We start from the raw sequence: 14,062 nt of genomic DNA, 5'->3' as shown, positions 1-14,062 counted from the left end.
GAATTATAACACACATGCCTACGCCGCATGCGCAGAAGCAGAAAGCTAAGCAGTGAAGCCGCGCATGCACCTTACGCATTTGTGTTATAATTGAGCCGACAGTCGGGGGACGTAGGGCATGGAGGTGTGAGCAAACCGCGGGACTCGCATGTATGTATCCACCCACCTCGACTCGCTAGACTCTCTGCCTGGTTACAGGCGGAGAATAAGTGTTCATTTTTCCCTTTTCGGAGCAGCAATTTTATTACCTTAAGAAAGCTTGCCCTTGTGCTATAAGGGCTCTATGGGAACCTGCCCGCAACTGGATTTTTTCAAACAGCGGTGACAGGTCCCTTTAATAAACGTGGCCGAATGCCTTTAGTCATACTTGTATTGGGCTTCAGGTAGTTAATGGGCCTGTTCAGTTTTTGCCACTTTTGTGCATCCTGCATCTTGAAGGGATTTTAATTAAATTCAAATTATTTAAGATTCAAAGATATATTATAACTGCATATAAATTGTATCAAACTCTCTGATGGTTTCTCAGTCAGACCCAGTTGACATCTCAGCCATGTTTTTTTTCCTCTATGGTAATGGTAATATATCATTGTAAAATTTTTCAGCTGTTTGAACCTCTGCCTCTTTCCTCCCAGCACCCGGCTAAGAGTTTTAGCAGCTGTTCCCCTTTGTTTTTCAAGGAGAACATTCCTGAGACATGGACAGGAACCAGCCCAGCATGGACCTGGACTACTTGCCAAGAACATGAGCAGAAAGTGGCATGTGTGTGTGTACTTGAAGACTTCCTCCACCTCCCAACTATAATCTCAGCATGTTACAAAGACCTGGTGCATGTACATCTAACCACAGGGTTTCCCCATCACTTAGCTGGGCTGTCAGGGAACTGTGACCAACGTTTCATTCAGAGCTGAGTCCCCAGGAGAGCTGGGCTGATCACTGCCACCCAGGACCCTTACCACTCTTCCAATGAACAGGTAAACTAATGCTGATAATAGACAACTTAACAAACTTTTTAAACTTTGTAAAAACTTTTTATTTAGCTTTTACAAGCAAACATTGATGTCATTTTTTTGTCATTTCACACTTCTGCCTTTCTTCTGTCTGTGAAGTTCAGATTATTGTATGGCTATGTTCACACACCAATTTACAAAGCATATATCAGCATGTAAAACATCCAGAAAATGTAACAGTCCAGGTTACGTACAGGAAATATGCAGAGTTTGCGGTCATTTGGTTTTGTTCAAATATCTGAACTGGAGATAACGTTAAAACAGGAATCCAAAGAGTTTTATGGTGGGGGATTACAAGTGGTTGAGCAAAATTATCCAAGATTCAATTTGCTGAAACTTTGACAAATTATTCAAATCAATTCAGACCTTAACCAATATTTCTCCAAATGTCCCGGAAATTTATATATACATATGCTCCCCTCTAGTACTCAAAAACAGTTTTTTCATGCAAAGTCTCGTTTTACCAATTTTTTTCAACCTTCTCTAAGCCTAGGGATGAATGATAATAGATTTGAAAAGATTTGTCCTTAAGAAAGCAGAAAAGCTTTGGATTCACTTTGGTGCATGAGAAATGGGAGATTTGTACCAAATCTACAAACTAATGAATAGATTGGCTCATCTCTAATTGAGGCTCTTCACCTTTGTAATTGTGTAACATAACGATGGTTATTTATCATTAGGCCGGCTTGGGACAGTTCTATGTCTATTTTTGGAGCTCCTCTGCCCATCAGATTCATTAAAATGGCTTTGGCCTTTTAATAAATGTTTTTATGGTCTACTTTCTGTCTGAGATTTATTTGCTAAAAGCCTAAAAATACATGACTTGTCCCAGTACATACACCAGCAGGGGACTGGAGTACATATGAGACTTTTTATAAGACTTTTTGCAAAAGTCTCAAGTCATGAATCTGGCTTTGCACGGTGTTGCACTAGCAGCAGTTCTTGAGCTACTCCATTAAGCCAAAGGACTGGGACCCCAATTTTAGTGATTGGTGGGATAAAAGCAGTCAGACCCTTACTGACGTATATGTATAAAGTATATGGTAGTATAGGTGAATGTGGTCACCAAAGGGTTTATTTCTGAATTATTTGCCCTGTTCCAATTCTTGAGGGTATTACATGACAATCTGTAGATAAAGAATATTGCAATGATTTTGTGTCAACACTTTGGTTTGTAAAGGGGGCAATAAATGAATTGGTTACATAGCCTCTAACTATGTTCTAGCATCAGCACATCGGGTCCCTGTGATCAAAGATCCAAAATCCTTTTTAAAAATATCCAGCAGGTTTCCTTTACACCCTGTAGTTTAGTCACCCCAAAGGTTAATGAATTCCTGCTGTTGCTTCCGTCATGTTCTTTTTCTACAATCACCTCATCTACTTGGCAAAATTTAAAGGAGAATTTGTCTGACTGTTGTGTGACTTCCTGTGAGCTTTAAGAATTCATAACATTGGTTTTCATCATCCAAATGATTGATTATCCTGATACTATAACAGCAAATTTTGTGTTTTTGCAATTTAGGTATAAGATACTTTTTATTTTCCAAAATCTTGAGAACACAGAAACCCTGTCTTCCCTTAAAGGGGTTTTACCACCAAATAAGTTACTTTCTGATAGGTGGGGGTCTCAGTGATGTGACCCCTACAGATCTTGAGAAAGGGGGGGTCCACGGTACCTATGTCGGACCGATCAACACTCCCGGAGATGACTGGAGGAGACGTCCGTGCATGTCTGTTCTGCTCCATTCACCTCTATGGAGCTATTGGAGATTTCTGAGTGCAGCTGTCTGCTCCAGTCATCGTGGTGCGCAATGAGGGGTCCAATGGACCTAACTTGTTTGGTGCAAAAATTACTTTAAAGAGAACCTGTCACCAGGTTTTACCCCATTAAACTACTAGCGTGCAGGTAGGGTATGAAATGTATTTTCCCTCTTTTATATGAAACATCACCCATTTATTTATAAAAAAAGATTCAAAAAAGATTATAAATAGTGGCCAAAAAAGGATATTTTCTACCAGTCTCAGCTCGGATGGATTTTTCTTCCTTTTTTTGCAAAATCATTCAGTATTAGATTGGTATCTCATCACTGTGAGCAAAGAACAGGCTTCAGACTAGGGTAGGTTGCTGATCACTGATAGACTTTGGGGGAGATTTATCAAAGTAGCACTGTTCTAGTTGCCCATGGCAACCAATCAGAGCTCAACTTTCACTTTCCCACAGCTGTCTATAAAATTAAAGCTGAGGTGTGATTGGTAGCCATGGGCAATTAGAACACGCCAGCTCTTAGACACGTTTGATAATGACAAATCTGAGATTAAGGCTACATTCACGCGACTGTGTGCCCGCTGTACCGTAGCACGGTGGGCACACGTAGCGCCCGGGAGAGGAGGAGGGAGTGAGTGTTGCTCACCCTCGCCCCTCTCACAGCGATATATGGTGCAAAGTGCCGTATTATGGGGAAAGATAGAACATGTCACTTCTCATACAGCACGGTGCGCCCATTGCAGTCTGTGGATGAAGTGTATACAGCGTATATGCGTTGGCCGTGTACATATGTCCTCCATACGTCCATGTGAATGTAGCCTAAATAAGACTGCACTGGATGACAGGCACCAAGTCCCAAAAAATTCCTTCAAATGATAATAGTCCTTTAGACTTCTCTCCAGGTGTCGTTTTGCCATACGAAAGAGTCCTACATTCAGGATTTCTTAGTTTTTTAAGAGAATATCTGAAAGGGAACCTCTGAGGTCTATATGGACCTATCCTGCATTATTTCATTGTTGCTCAAAATGACAACTGTCTCACAACAACCATGAAACGAGAGACTCCTGAAATCAGTAATGTCTGGCCAGGATCACAAGGGACAGTTGTGGCTACAGTCCCCCTTGTCTCTTTATTATACTACGTATAGCTAGCATTAAGAACCCTGTGTGATATAAATTGTTATTTGGTATAATTTAATATGTAAGCTGGTAATAATTTAAAAAGTACCCCCGGTAAGCTCCAGTTTCTTCCTATCATTTTAGCTTTAGGAGCTTGTTCATCGTAGCAGCAGGTTCACTGAAATATTTTACCGTTAGTACATTCATTTTAGTAAGAGGCGACACAGAACACACTTTGCTTCAGTGGAGCATTAGATGCTGCATTTATTTTCTGCAATTAACTCATTGTAAAATATTATGTGTTATGACAAGAGATGTAACCAGCCATAATACTGTAGACAAAAACCTACGAGTACAGAGACCAGGGCCGGATCAAGATTGGTGGGGGCCCCTGGGCGCAAAACCTGGTGGGGGCCCCACTACAGAATGTAGCCCAGACAGGGTACACATTTAGCATCCATATAATAGGTGGGGTCCCCCCCTTAGTCAGTAATCCATGTAAGACAGGTTTCCCCCTTAGGCATCATGCACAAAAACGTAAATGGGACCATGATCACACAATTTGACATAGACGTCTACAGTAATTCATAAACATACATCCCCAAATAATTAATATATGCAGCCTCCAGTAATAATATATACAGTCCCCATTTCTAATTCATAAATTTACATTACAAAGAATATATACATTCCCCCAGTAGTTAAAAGATATACAGCCCCCGGTAATAATAGATACAGCCCCCAGTAATAGATACAAAGCCCCCAGTTATAGATATAAAGCCCCCAGTAATTAATAGATACAGCCCCCAGTTATAGATATAAAGCCCCCAGTAATTAATAGATACAGCCCCCAGTTTTATATGCAGCCCCCCAGTTATATAGCCCGCTGTTATTTATACAGCCCTCTGGTGAGATATATATATATATATATATATATATATATATATAAATCCCCCACAGTTATAATTACAGCCCTCTAGTTATATAAACAGCCCCTTGTTATTTATACAGCCACCCAGTTATATATACAGCCCACAATCGCCCAGATGTATATACAGCCCCCCAGTAATATACAGCAGCTTCCCATGAATATACAGCCCCTCATTTATACACACAACCCCCCAATAACATACATATAGCCCCCTGTGAATATACAGTTGCCTCCCATGAATATATGGCATCCCCCCATGAAGATACAGCCTCCCAGTTATACATACAGCCCCCCAATAGCAGACAGCAGCTCCCTATGAATTACAGTAGCCTCCCATGACTATACAGCAGCCCCCCATGAATATACAGCCCCCAGTTATACATATAGCCCTCCAGTAATATACAGCAGCCCCCCATGAATATAGAGTGCCCCAGTTATACATACACCCCCAATAATATACAGCAGCCCCCATGAGTATACAACCCCCCAGTTATACATATAGCCCCCATGAATATACAGTAGCCTCCCATGAATATACAGCAACCCCCATGAATAAACAGCCCCCCAGTTATACATACAGCCCCCAAATAATATACAGCAGCCCGCTATGAATAAACAGTCTCCCATGAATATACAGCCCCCCAGTTATACATACAGCTCCCTAGTTATACATACAGCCCCCCCAATAATATATAGCAGCCCCCTATGAATATACAGCAGACCCCTATGAATATACAGCCCCCAGTTATACATACAGCCCCCCAATGAATACACAGGCCCCAGTTATACATATAGCCTCCCATGAATATTCAGCCCCCTATTTATACATACAGCCCCCAATAATATATAGCAGCCCCCCATGACTATACAGCCCCAGTTATACATACAGCCCCCTCAATAATAAACAGAACCCCCCATTAATATACAGTTATACATATAGCCTCCCATGAATATACAGCCCCTAATAATATAAAGCAGCCCCCTATGAATATACAGCCCCCCATGCATATACAGCCCCCAGTTATACATACAGCCCCCCAGTTGTGTATACAGCCCCCATAATTCATAACAAGTCCCCAGTAAAATAATAAATCTGTACTCACCTCCCGTTCCCACGATGCACGGCGACCTGATGCTCCTCTTTCGGGATGCCGCCGGTACATTTGTGTCTATGGCAGAGCCATAAAACACAGCGCACGGGATATCGGCATCCTCCTGCAGGCGGCGCGGAGTGTAACAAAAATCAGTAATATGGATGTGTATGTATATTCTCCTATGTATGTGTGCACACACATGTCCATATACTGGACATCTCTTATAATAAGTGAGAACATAGACACTACTCCTCCTCTTTACACTCCACCCCTGGTTTGGACATCAAAAATGGCATCTGAAAACCTGAACTGACCATTACATGTGTGACCATTACACATACCTCCCAACCGTCCCGGTTTCAGCGTGACATTCACGGTTATACACCAATGTCCCGCTGCCCCGGGCGGTTGAGAGATATTCACGCTTTTCCTGCCATTGTCCCGGACCGAGAGACGAAGTCCCGTCTCCTGGTCCCGGGACACACTGCTGTAGATGCAGAGACACGGGCTCTGGAGCAGCGCGGCTGCAAGGAAGTGAGCTGACAGCTCCCAGCACTTCCCCCTCCTCTTCCCCCGGGCCGGCCTCTCCCCCCTGTGAGAGCTGTCCGGAGTCAGTGCAGGACCTGGCCATAGGAGACTCCCCTGCAGCTCCTGCTTGTTCCCCCTCCTCCTCTTTCCAGGAGAGGTGACCCGGCCATAGGAGACTCCTCTGCAGCTCCTGCTTGTTCCCCCTCCTCCTTCCCCCCTGTGAGAGCTGTCCGGAGTCAGTGCAGGACCCGGCCATAGGAGACTCACCTGCAGCTCCTGCTTGTTCCCCCTCCTCCTCCTCTTTCCCCTGTGTGAGCTTTTCCTGTGTCTCCAGGTATCAGCACGGGGCACGGCAGGAGAGGTGACCCGGCCATAGGAGACTCCTCTGCAGCTCCTGATAGCTGTGGAGGGGGAGGGTGGCAGCACAGACAGAGACCACATCGCTGCCACCTCTACACTGACCATCTCCACAGCAGGGACCAGGGAGGACAACTACTCCCATCAGTGAGTAAGGTCAGTGGCTGTATGATAGAAGACATTTATCAGGGCTTGTGTGTCAGTTTTGTGACGTACAAGCCCTGAAATAATCGCAACGCCTTGCAAATCGCCAGACGTTGCGATTATTTTGCTCCTCATGAAGGAGATGTGGACAGCGGCGCTTGCGCCCTCGCTATAACCTGTGAACTTTCATAACTGAAAGTTTGCATGTTACTAAGCATTTCCACACCTGTCTGATTGTAACCGATCTATTACAATGTGTGATTTACATATAATAATAGATGATGTGGAAAATCCCCATATACTGCCATACTGTAGTATACTGTAGTATGGCAGTATATGGTAGGATTAATCAGACAACCTAGGGTTAAAGTACCCTTGATAATCTGAAAAATTGTAAAAAAAATAAAATAAACAAAGCCCATAAATATTCAAATCACCTCTTTGCCTAGAACTGATATAAATATAAATATATAGTAAAAATCATGAACACATTAGGTACTGCCGCGTCCGAAAATGCCCGATCTATCAAAATATAATAACAGTTATTCCCAGAGTTTAACTCCGTAACGGAAAATAGCGTCCAAGTCAAAAAATGCCACTTTTTTGCCATTTTGCAAAATATTAAAGATGTAATAAAAAGTGATCAAAAGGTCTTACAGTCCTAAAAATGGAAGCATTGAAAATGGCATCTCATCTCGCAAAAAATGACCCCGACCACAAACACGTGCACTGAAGTATGAAAAAGTTCTTAGCGCCAGAAGATTCATTTTTGTAAATGTATGAAAACATTATAAAACCTACAAATTTGGTATCCCATCACACAGCTCTGTACATGGAGAAATATAAAAAGCTCAGGATTGAAAAATGCAAAAATTAAACGGGCCATTAATAATGCAGGATTAAACTAATGTCTCTAACTCCACACCAGACTGAGGCTGCATTCACATGAACGTATGGGGGACATATATACGGCCGATATACGTCCCCCATACACTTCTATGGGCTCACGGCCCTGTACGGGAGCGTTACGGTACAGCACACGTGCGGCACCATACTGTTCCGTAGCCCATAGAAAGTTGGGACATGTCCTATCTTTCTATGTGATACGGCGCCGGGCGCTGTATATCCCTATGGAGAGCGGCGGGGGGGAGCTGTGCTCATGCCCTGCTCCTCTCCCCAGCGCCGGTGTATGCCCGCCGTACTACGTTACAGCGGGCATACATTGTGTGAATGTAGCTTATTGCTCACCATTCAGATGGTGCCAAGAAGCAGATGGGCACGTGTGGGCATTCTTGAGGACACTATTGCATATTGCATGTATACACATCGAGGTGCGGTCACACGCATCACTAGGGTAGTGTTTACACGCGTAACACTAGCGCATGAGCGAATGCCTCGGCCCCATCTCATTTGCATTTCCATGTGATTGCTTAGCGATCACATGTGCAACATCCCCCACCGGGGCCTAGCCCTTGAGGTGAGGCCTGGAGACAGCCGGGGCCCGCTGTACCGGAGTGGCTGGCGGTTGCGGCCTAAGCACGCTATTGTCACGGTGCTTGGTACGGGGGAACCGGAGGGCTGTCCTACAGCCTGGCAGGTCTCCAGCAGGGTGGTGTTGGCAAGAAAAGATGAGGGAGCGGCTGCTATAGCGGATCTCCCTGGGGCAACCCCTTAATGTCCCGAGTGTGAGTCTCTGGGTGATGGACAGGGTGCCGGTGATGAAGGCAGCCGTATTAGCAGGGACCAGACGGAGGCAGAAGTTGAAGCAAACAACTTACAGTTTATTGTAACCGGCAGGAACTGCAGAAAACGTGCCTTTAACAGGTAGGTAGGGTGCCGAGATGTGAGTTGGAGGGAGCCTCAGGAGATGGTTCACCAGCCTGGATGGTAGAGGGCAGGCTGGGAGGCAGCTGTGTCCTTATAGGAAGCTTCAGCTTGTCCTGTAGAGCTTCAGGTATCACCCTTGAAGGTAGGAATGATACCCCTTTCCTCACTACACTAACTCTAGTCTAATAGCTCCACTCTTCAGAGGCAGGGGCTAGGCTCTTCCTGCTCTGGTATGGGCTAGACAGAGATTTACTCACTCACTCACTACATAGACTGAGAGACTTCTCTCAGTCTAACTCTCTAAGAGTGCTCCAGAACATTCCTGGGCCAGAGGTTTTATTACCTCCCTTTGGTCAGGTGGTGGCTGCTCCTCCAATCACATCTCAGCTCACAAAGCACAGGATGTAACACAGACATTGGTTGACATAATTACATCATACATTAACATCTGCCTTGCCAGGCAGGATTAACCACTGCAATTTCCCCTTGATCCTATAAGGACCATGTAGTGTAATATGGTGTTACCTACAGGTGGGACGTATTCGCAAGCACTACCTCGCCATTGCATCGGCGAGGGTGTTGCATACCCCGGGGGCAATTGAAAGAGCCGCCCTCGGCTCGACTACCGATGGTTTGGGATACAGAGGGGGCTAAGGGCACTTCTGGGAAGTGCAGGCTATGTGAGGTGTAGGGACAAACCGCCCATGGTCCTGGAGACAGGCACCTGGGTTGGTGTCGGACTAAGACAAAAATGTAGCTGTAATATGTAAGAGCTGTATGACAGTTGGTCGCTGACGCCATTAAACCGAACTGTACAGTAGGAAAGGTGTGGTGTCATGTCCTGTAATCCACTCCTTGCACCAAGGCCTGTATATTTGTTTTATCAACGCTTCTTCCCTGGCGGCAATTATATAAGGTGTCTATCTGCATTGCATGAGCATATGCGACACGAGTACCTCCTGACTGACAACCTTACCCATGTATGGTGGGCATCCAGGTGCTATCTGTGTAACACCCCCGGTCCCCTAAAGACCCGCAGTTTACGGACTACCCCCATGTGCAAACCTCAGTTTGAGGGATCAGGTAGCGGTCAGTGTTTTACATAGAAAGACGGTCCGACACGGCCACACTACAACCTGAAAAGCCTATGAAAGGGTTAATGCAGACTACTGGCAGATATGACAGTGTGCAAACATTTTTGTAAACTCACATTGGCTTAGGAGCCCAATGGGTACATATCTTAAACGTTACAACGTTACAGAAGTAGATAGGCTACTCAGAGTAGCACGGTAGCAAATGTCTCTTTCCTGCAAAGAAAAGGCATAAAAAGTGCAAACAGAATGTCCATACCTAAAAAGAAGGCATTAAGTGCAAAATAGTAGTCAATAGCAATAGCAACTTTTCCCTGGAGTATCTGGCAAAAGTCTCTCAGAAGGTCTCTACTGACAAAGTCCATCTTCTGGGTACAGCCCTTGATGTGGGGAAAAGTGCAATGAAGAAGCAAAGGGTCTCCTCTATTTGGAGAGGGACAGAGTCCTTTGATGACATCTCTGCTGTGGCAGAGGAAAGGTGCTATCATAGCACATGGTAATAATCAATTCAAGGTATGTCTCTTGACTGAGATAAATAAGGGTAAGAGTCTCAGGAAAGTCTCTGGCTCTTTGGGGTAAGGACAGAAATATACAATATGTACAGTACCTGAAGTGGGCTACAGCCCTTCAGGGGTTAATCTTGCTGCTCAAGAGCAATGGCTGCAGGCATGGAAGCAGGAACTGCAGCAGGGACATCATCAGCCTGGGTGAAGAAAGCAGTGTTGAGATCTGTCACCTGAAGACATCTGGTGGTAGAAACTGGAACTGCTGACATGGAACACCCAGAAGCTGGAGCTGGGACAGCAGGGAGGTCATCTGCGGCGGCAGGCATCTCAGCAAAGGATGGAGACAGTCACTTCTCTGGCTGACCTTCTGTAGCTGGGGGCGCTGTGGAGCGCATGATGATGACCGCAGGAGCTGTAACTTCTTCACTGCTGACAGCTGAAAGATTGTTGTTCCTGGACTGACCTGTAGCTCTTGGGGGCGCTGTTGCGCTGGCGGTGGTAACCTCTGTAGCTGCCAGGGCGTTCTCACCGGACAGCCTGGGCCTCTTAGCAGGTGGTCCTGGATACTCCGCAGGACGATCAGCAGCATTAGATAAGGGGTCAGGCCCCTTTAAGAGAGTCCCTTTTGTAGCCGGGCCTCCTATGGGGAGATGTTGACCCTCTGCAGGGAGGCCGGACTGTACCCCAGCCGGGGTTAAGGGAGATATAGTCACAGTCACTGTGATATAGGCCCTGGGGGCCATGGTACTCACATCCGCGGTGGTCCTCAGGAGGTCCGTCATCGGAGGAGGCAGCCGCTGTGGAGAATCCGCCATTGAAGACTGCGTACGGGAGACAGCAGTAAGCGGTGCAGCAGAGGAAGGGGCCCGAGGCTCGTGGGCAAGCCATGCGACACTTGGTTCTTCATCTCGAAGGCTGTGCGGCATGTCGGCAGGACAGGAGACAGCACGTGGAGAAATCCAAGATGGCCGATTAACCTCTCTGATGCTGGATGGCGGCTGCGCTGACTCTGAGGAACCTCGTGGGCTCTCACTGGCGTTGCAGCGCGGGAGAGTTTCGCGCCAGAGGGCGGAGCTTGAGTCTTTCCCGCCAGGAGCTGTGGCGGGCTGAATTTTCTGCTGCGCCACAGCGCGCTGAGGCAGGATTCGCGCCATACGCGCAGGGGGCGGAGCTTAGCGATGTCTCTGGGTTTCCCGCCAGTGAAAGTTTTGGCGGGCTGGAATTACTTGCTGCGCCACAGTTTCGTGAGGTAAATTTTCAGGCGCTGCAGCGCCGGATGTAGCAGAGCTGACACAGTTCTTGCAAGGATTAACCTCTTGAGTGCTGGAGCGGCGCTCGACAGCACGTGGCAGCATTAACACAGTTCAATCCAGAAACACACAATTACTTGGGCCTAAACCCGGATGGCAGCAGGGTTAGGCAGCACAGTCTTTTTCTTAATAAAGTACAGTCTTTAGTGCCAGGATAAGGCACAGAAGTATATATCCTGTTCGTGACGCCACTTGCAACATCCCCCACCGGGGCCTAGCCCTTGAGGTGAGGCCTGGAGACAGCCGGGGCCCGCGGTACCGGAGTGGCTGGCGGTTGCGGCCTAAGCACGCTGTTGTCACGGTGCTTGGTACGGGGGAACCGGAGGGCTGTCCTACAGCCTGGCAGGTCTCCAGCAGGGTGGTGTTGGCAAGAAAAGATGAGGGAGCGGCTGCTATAGCGGATCTCCCTGGGGCAACCCCTTAATGTCCCGAGTGTGAGTCTCTGGGTGATGGACAGGGTGCCGGTGATGAAGGCAGCCGTATTAGCAGGGACCAGACGGAGGCAGAAGTTGAAGCAAACAACTTACAGTTTATTGCAACCGGCAGGAACTGCAGAAAACGTGCCTTTAACAGGTAGATGGAGTGCCGAGATGTGAGTTGGAGGGAGCCTCAGGAGATGGTTCACCAGCCTGGATGGTAGAGGGCAGGCTGGGTGGCAGCTGTGTCCTTATAGGAAGCTTCAGCTTGTCCTGTAGAGCTTCAGGTATCACCCTTGAAGGTAGGAACGATACCCCTTTCCTCACTACACTACTCTAGTCTAATAGCTCCACTCTTCAGAGGCAGGGGCTAGGCTCTTCCTGCTCTGGTATGGGCTAGACAGAGATTTACTAACTCACTCACTACATAGACTGAGAGACTTCTCTCAGTCTAACTCTCTAAGAGTGCTCCAGAACATTCCTGGGCCAGAGGTTTTATTACCTCCCTTTTGTCAGGTGGTGGCTGCTCCTCCAATCACATCTCAGCTACAGAGCACAGGATGTAACACATATCATTGGATAACAGCATCTTGCATTATACAAAATACTTAACCTCTGCCTTGCCAGGCAGGATTCACCACTGCAATATCCCTATGTCCTGTCATGACCATGTAGTGTAATGGGATTACATGCAGGTGGGACGTATTCGCAAACCCTACCTCGCCATTGCATCGGCGAGGGTGTTGCATACCCCGGGGGCAATTGAAAGAGCCGCCCTCGGCTCGACTACAGATGTTTTGGGGCACAGAGGGGGCTAAGGGAGATATAGTCACAGTCACTGTGATATAGGCCCTGGGGGCCATGGTACTCACATCCGCGGTGGTCCTCAGGAGGTCCGTCATCGGAGGAGGCAGCCGCTGTGGAGAATCCGCCATTGAAGACTGCGTACGGGAGACAGCAGTAAGCGGTGCAGCAGAGGAAGGGGCCCGAGGCTCGTGGGCAAGCCATGCGACACTTGGTTCTTCATCTCGAAGGCTGTGCGGCATGTCGGCAGGACAGGAGACAGCACGTGGAGAAATCCAAGATGGCCGATTAACCTCTCTGATGCTGGATGGCGGCTGCGCTGACTCTGAGGAACCTCGTGGGCTCTCACTGGCGTTGCAGCGCGGGAGAGTTTCGCGCCAGAGGGCGGAGCTTGAGTCTTTCCCGCCAGGAGCTGTGGCGGGCTGAATTTTCTGCTGCGCCACAGCGCGCTGAGGCAGGATTCGCGCCATACGCGCAGGGGGCGGAGCTTAGCGATGTCTCTGGGTTTCCCGCCAGTGAAAGTTTTGGCGGGCTGGAATTACTTGCTGCGCCACAGTTTCGTGAGGTAAATTTTCAGGCGCTGCAGCGCCGGATGTAGCAGAGCTGACACAGTTCTTGCAAGGATTAACCTCTTGAGTGCTGGAGCGGCGCTCGACAGCACGTGGCAGCATTAACACAGTTCAATCCAGAAACACACAATTACTTGGGCCTAAACCCGGATGGCAGCAGGGTTAGGCAGCACAGTCTTTTTCTTAATAAAGTACAGTCTTTAGTGCCAGGATAAGGCACAGAAGTATATATCCTGTTCGTGACGCCACTTGCAACATCCCCCACCGGGGCCTAGCCCTTGAGGTGAGGCCTGGAGACAGCCGGGGCCCGCTGTACCGGAGTGGCTGGCGGTTGCGGCCTAAGCACGCTATTGTCACGGTGCTTGGTACGGGGGAACCGGAGGGCTGTCCTACAGCCTGGCAGGTCTCCAGCAGGGTGGTGTTGGCAAGAAAAGATGAGGGAGCGGCTGCTATAGCGGATCTCCCTGGGGCAACCCCTTAATGTCCCGAGTGTGAGTCTCTGGGTGATGGACAGGGTGCCGGTGATGAAGGCAGCCGTATTAGCAGGGACCAGACGGAGGCAGAAGTTGAAGCAAACAACTTACAGTTTATTGTA

At 47.6% G+C, this 14,062-nt stretch overlaps 1 protein-coding gene across 4 annotated transcripts in view; it reads left to right on the top strand.

Annotated features, from left to right (window-relative positions):
• Positions 1-821: 821 nt before the first annotated feature.
• Positions 822-14,062, top strand: part of DENND4A (DENN domain containing 4A) — an 89,922-nt gene continuing 76,681 nt past the window's right edge. For all 4 annotated transcript variants that reach the window (XM_072148685.1, XM_072148684.1, XM_072148681.1 and 1 more), the window contains exon 1: positions 822-971. In XM_072148685.1, coding sequence (XP_072004786.1) covers positions 964-971 — 8 coding nt within the window. In that variant the 5' untranslated portion in view covers positions 822-963. The remainder of the gene's footprint in view (positions 972-14,062) is intronic.

This window comes from Engystomops pustulosus, chromosome 4 (genome assembly GCF_040894005.1).
Source record: "Engystomops pustulosus chromosome 4, aEngPut4.maternal, whole genome shotgun sequence".
Taxonomy (NCBI): Eukaryota; Metazoa; Chordata; class Amphibia; order Anura; family Leptodactylidae; genus Engystomops; species Engystomops pustulosus.
Note: the sequence above shows the minus strand (reverse complement) of the source record. Positions and strands in the feature narration are given on the sequence as shown.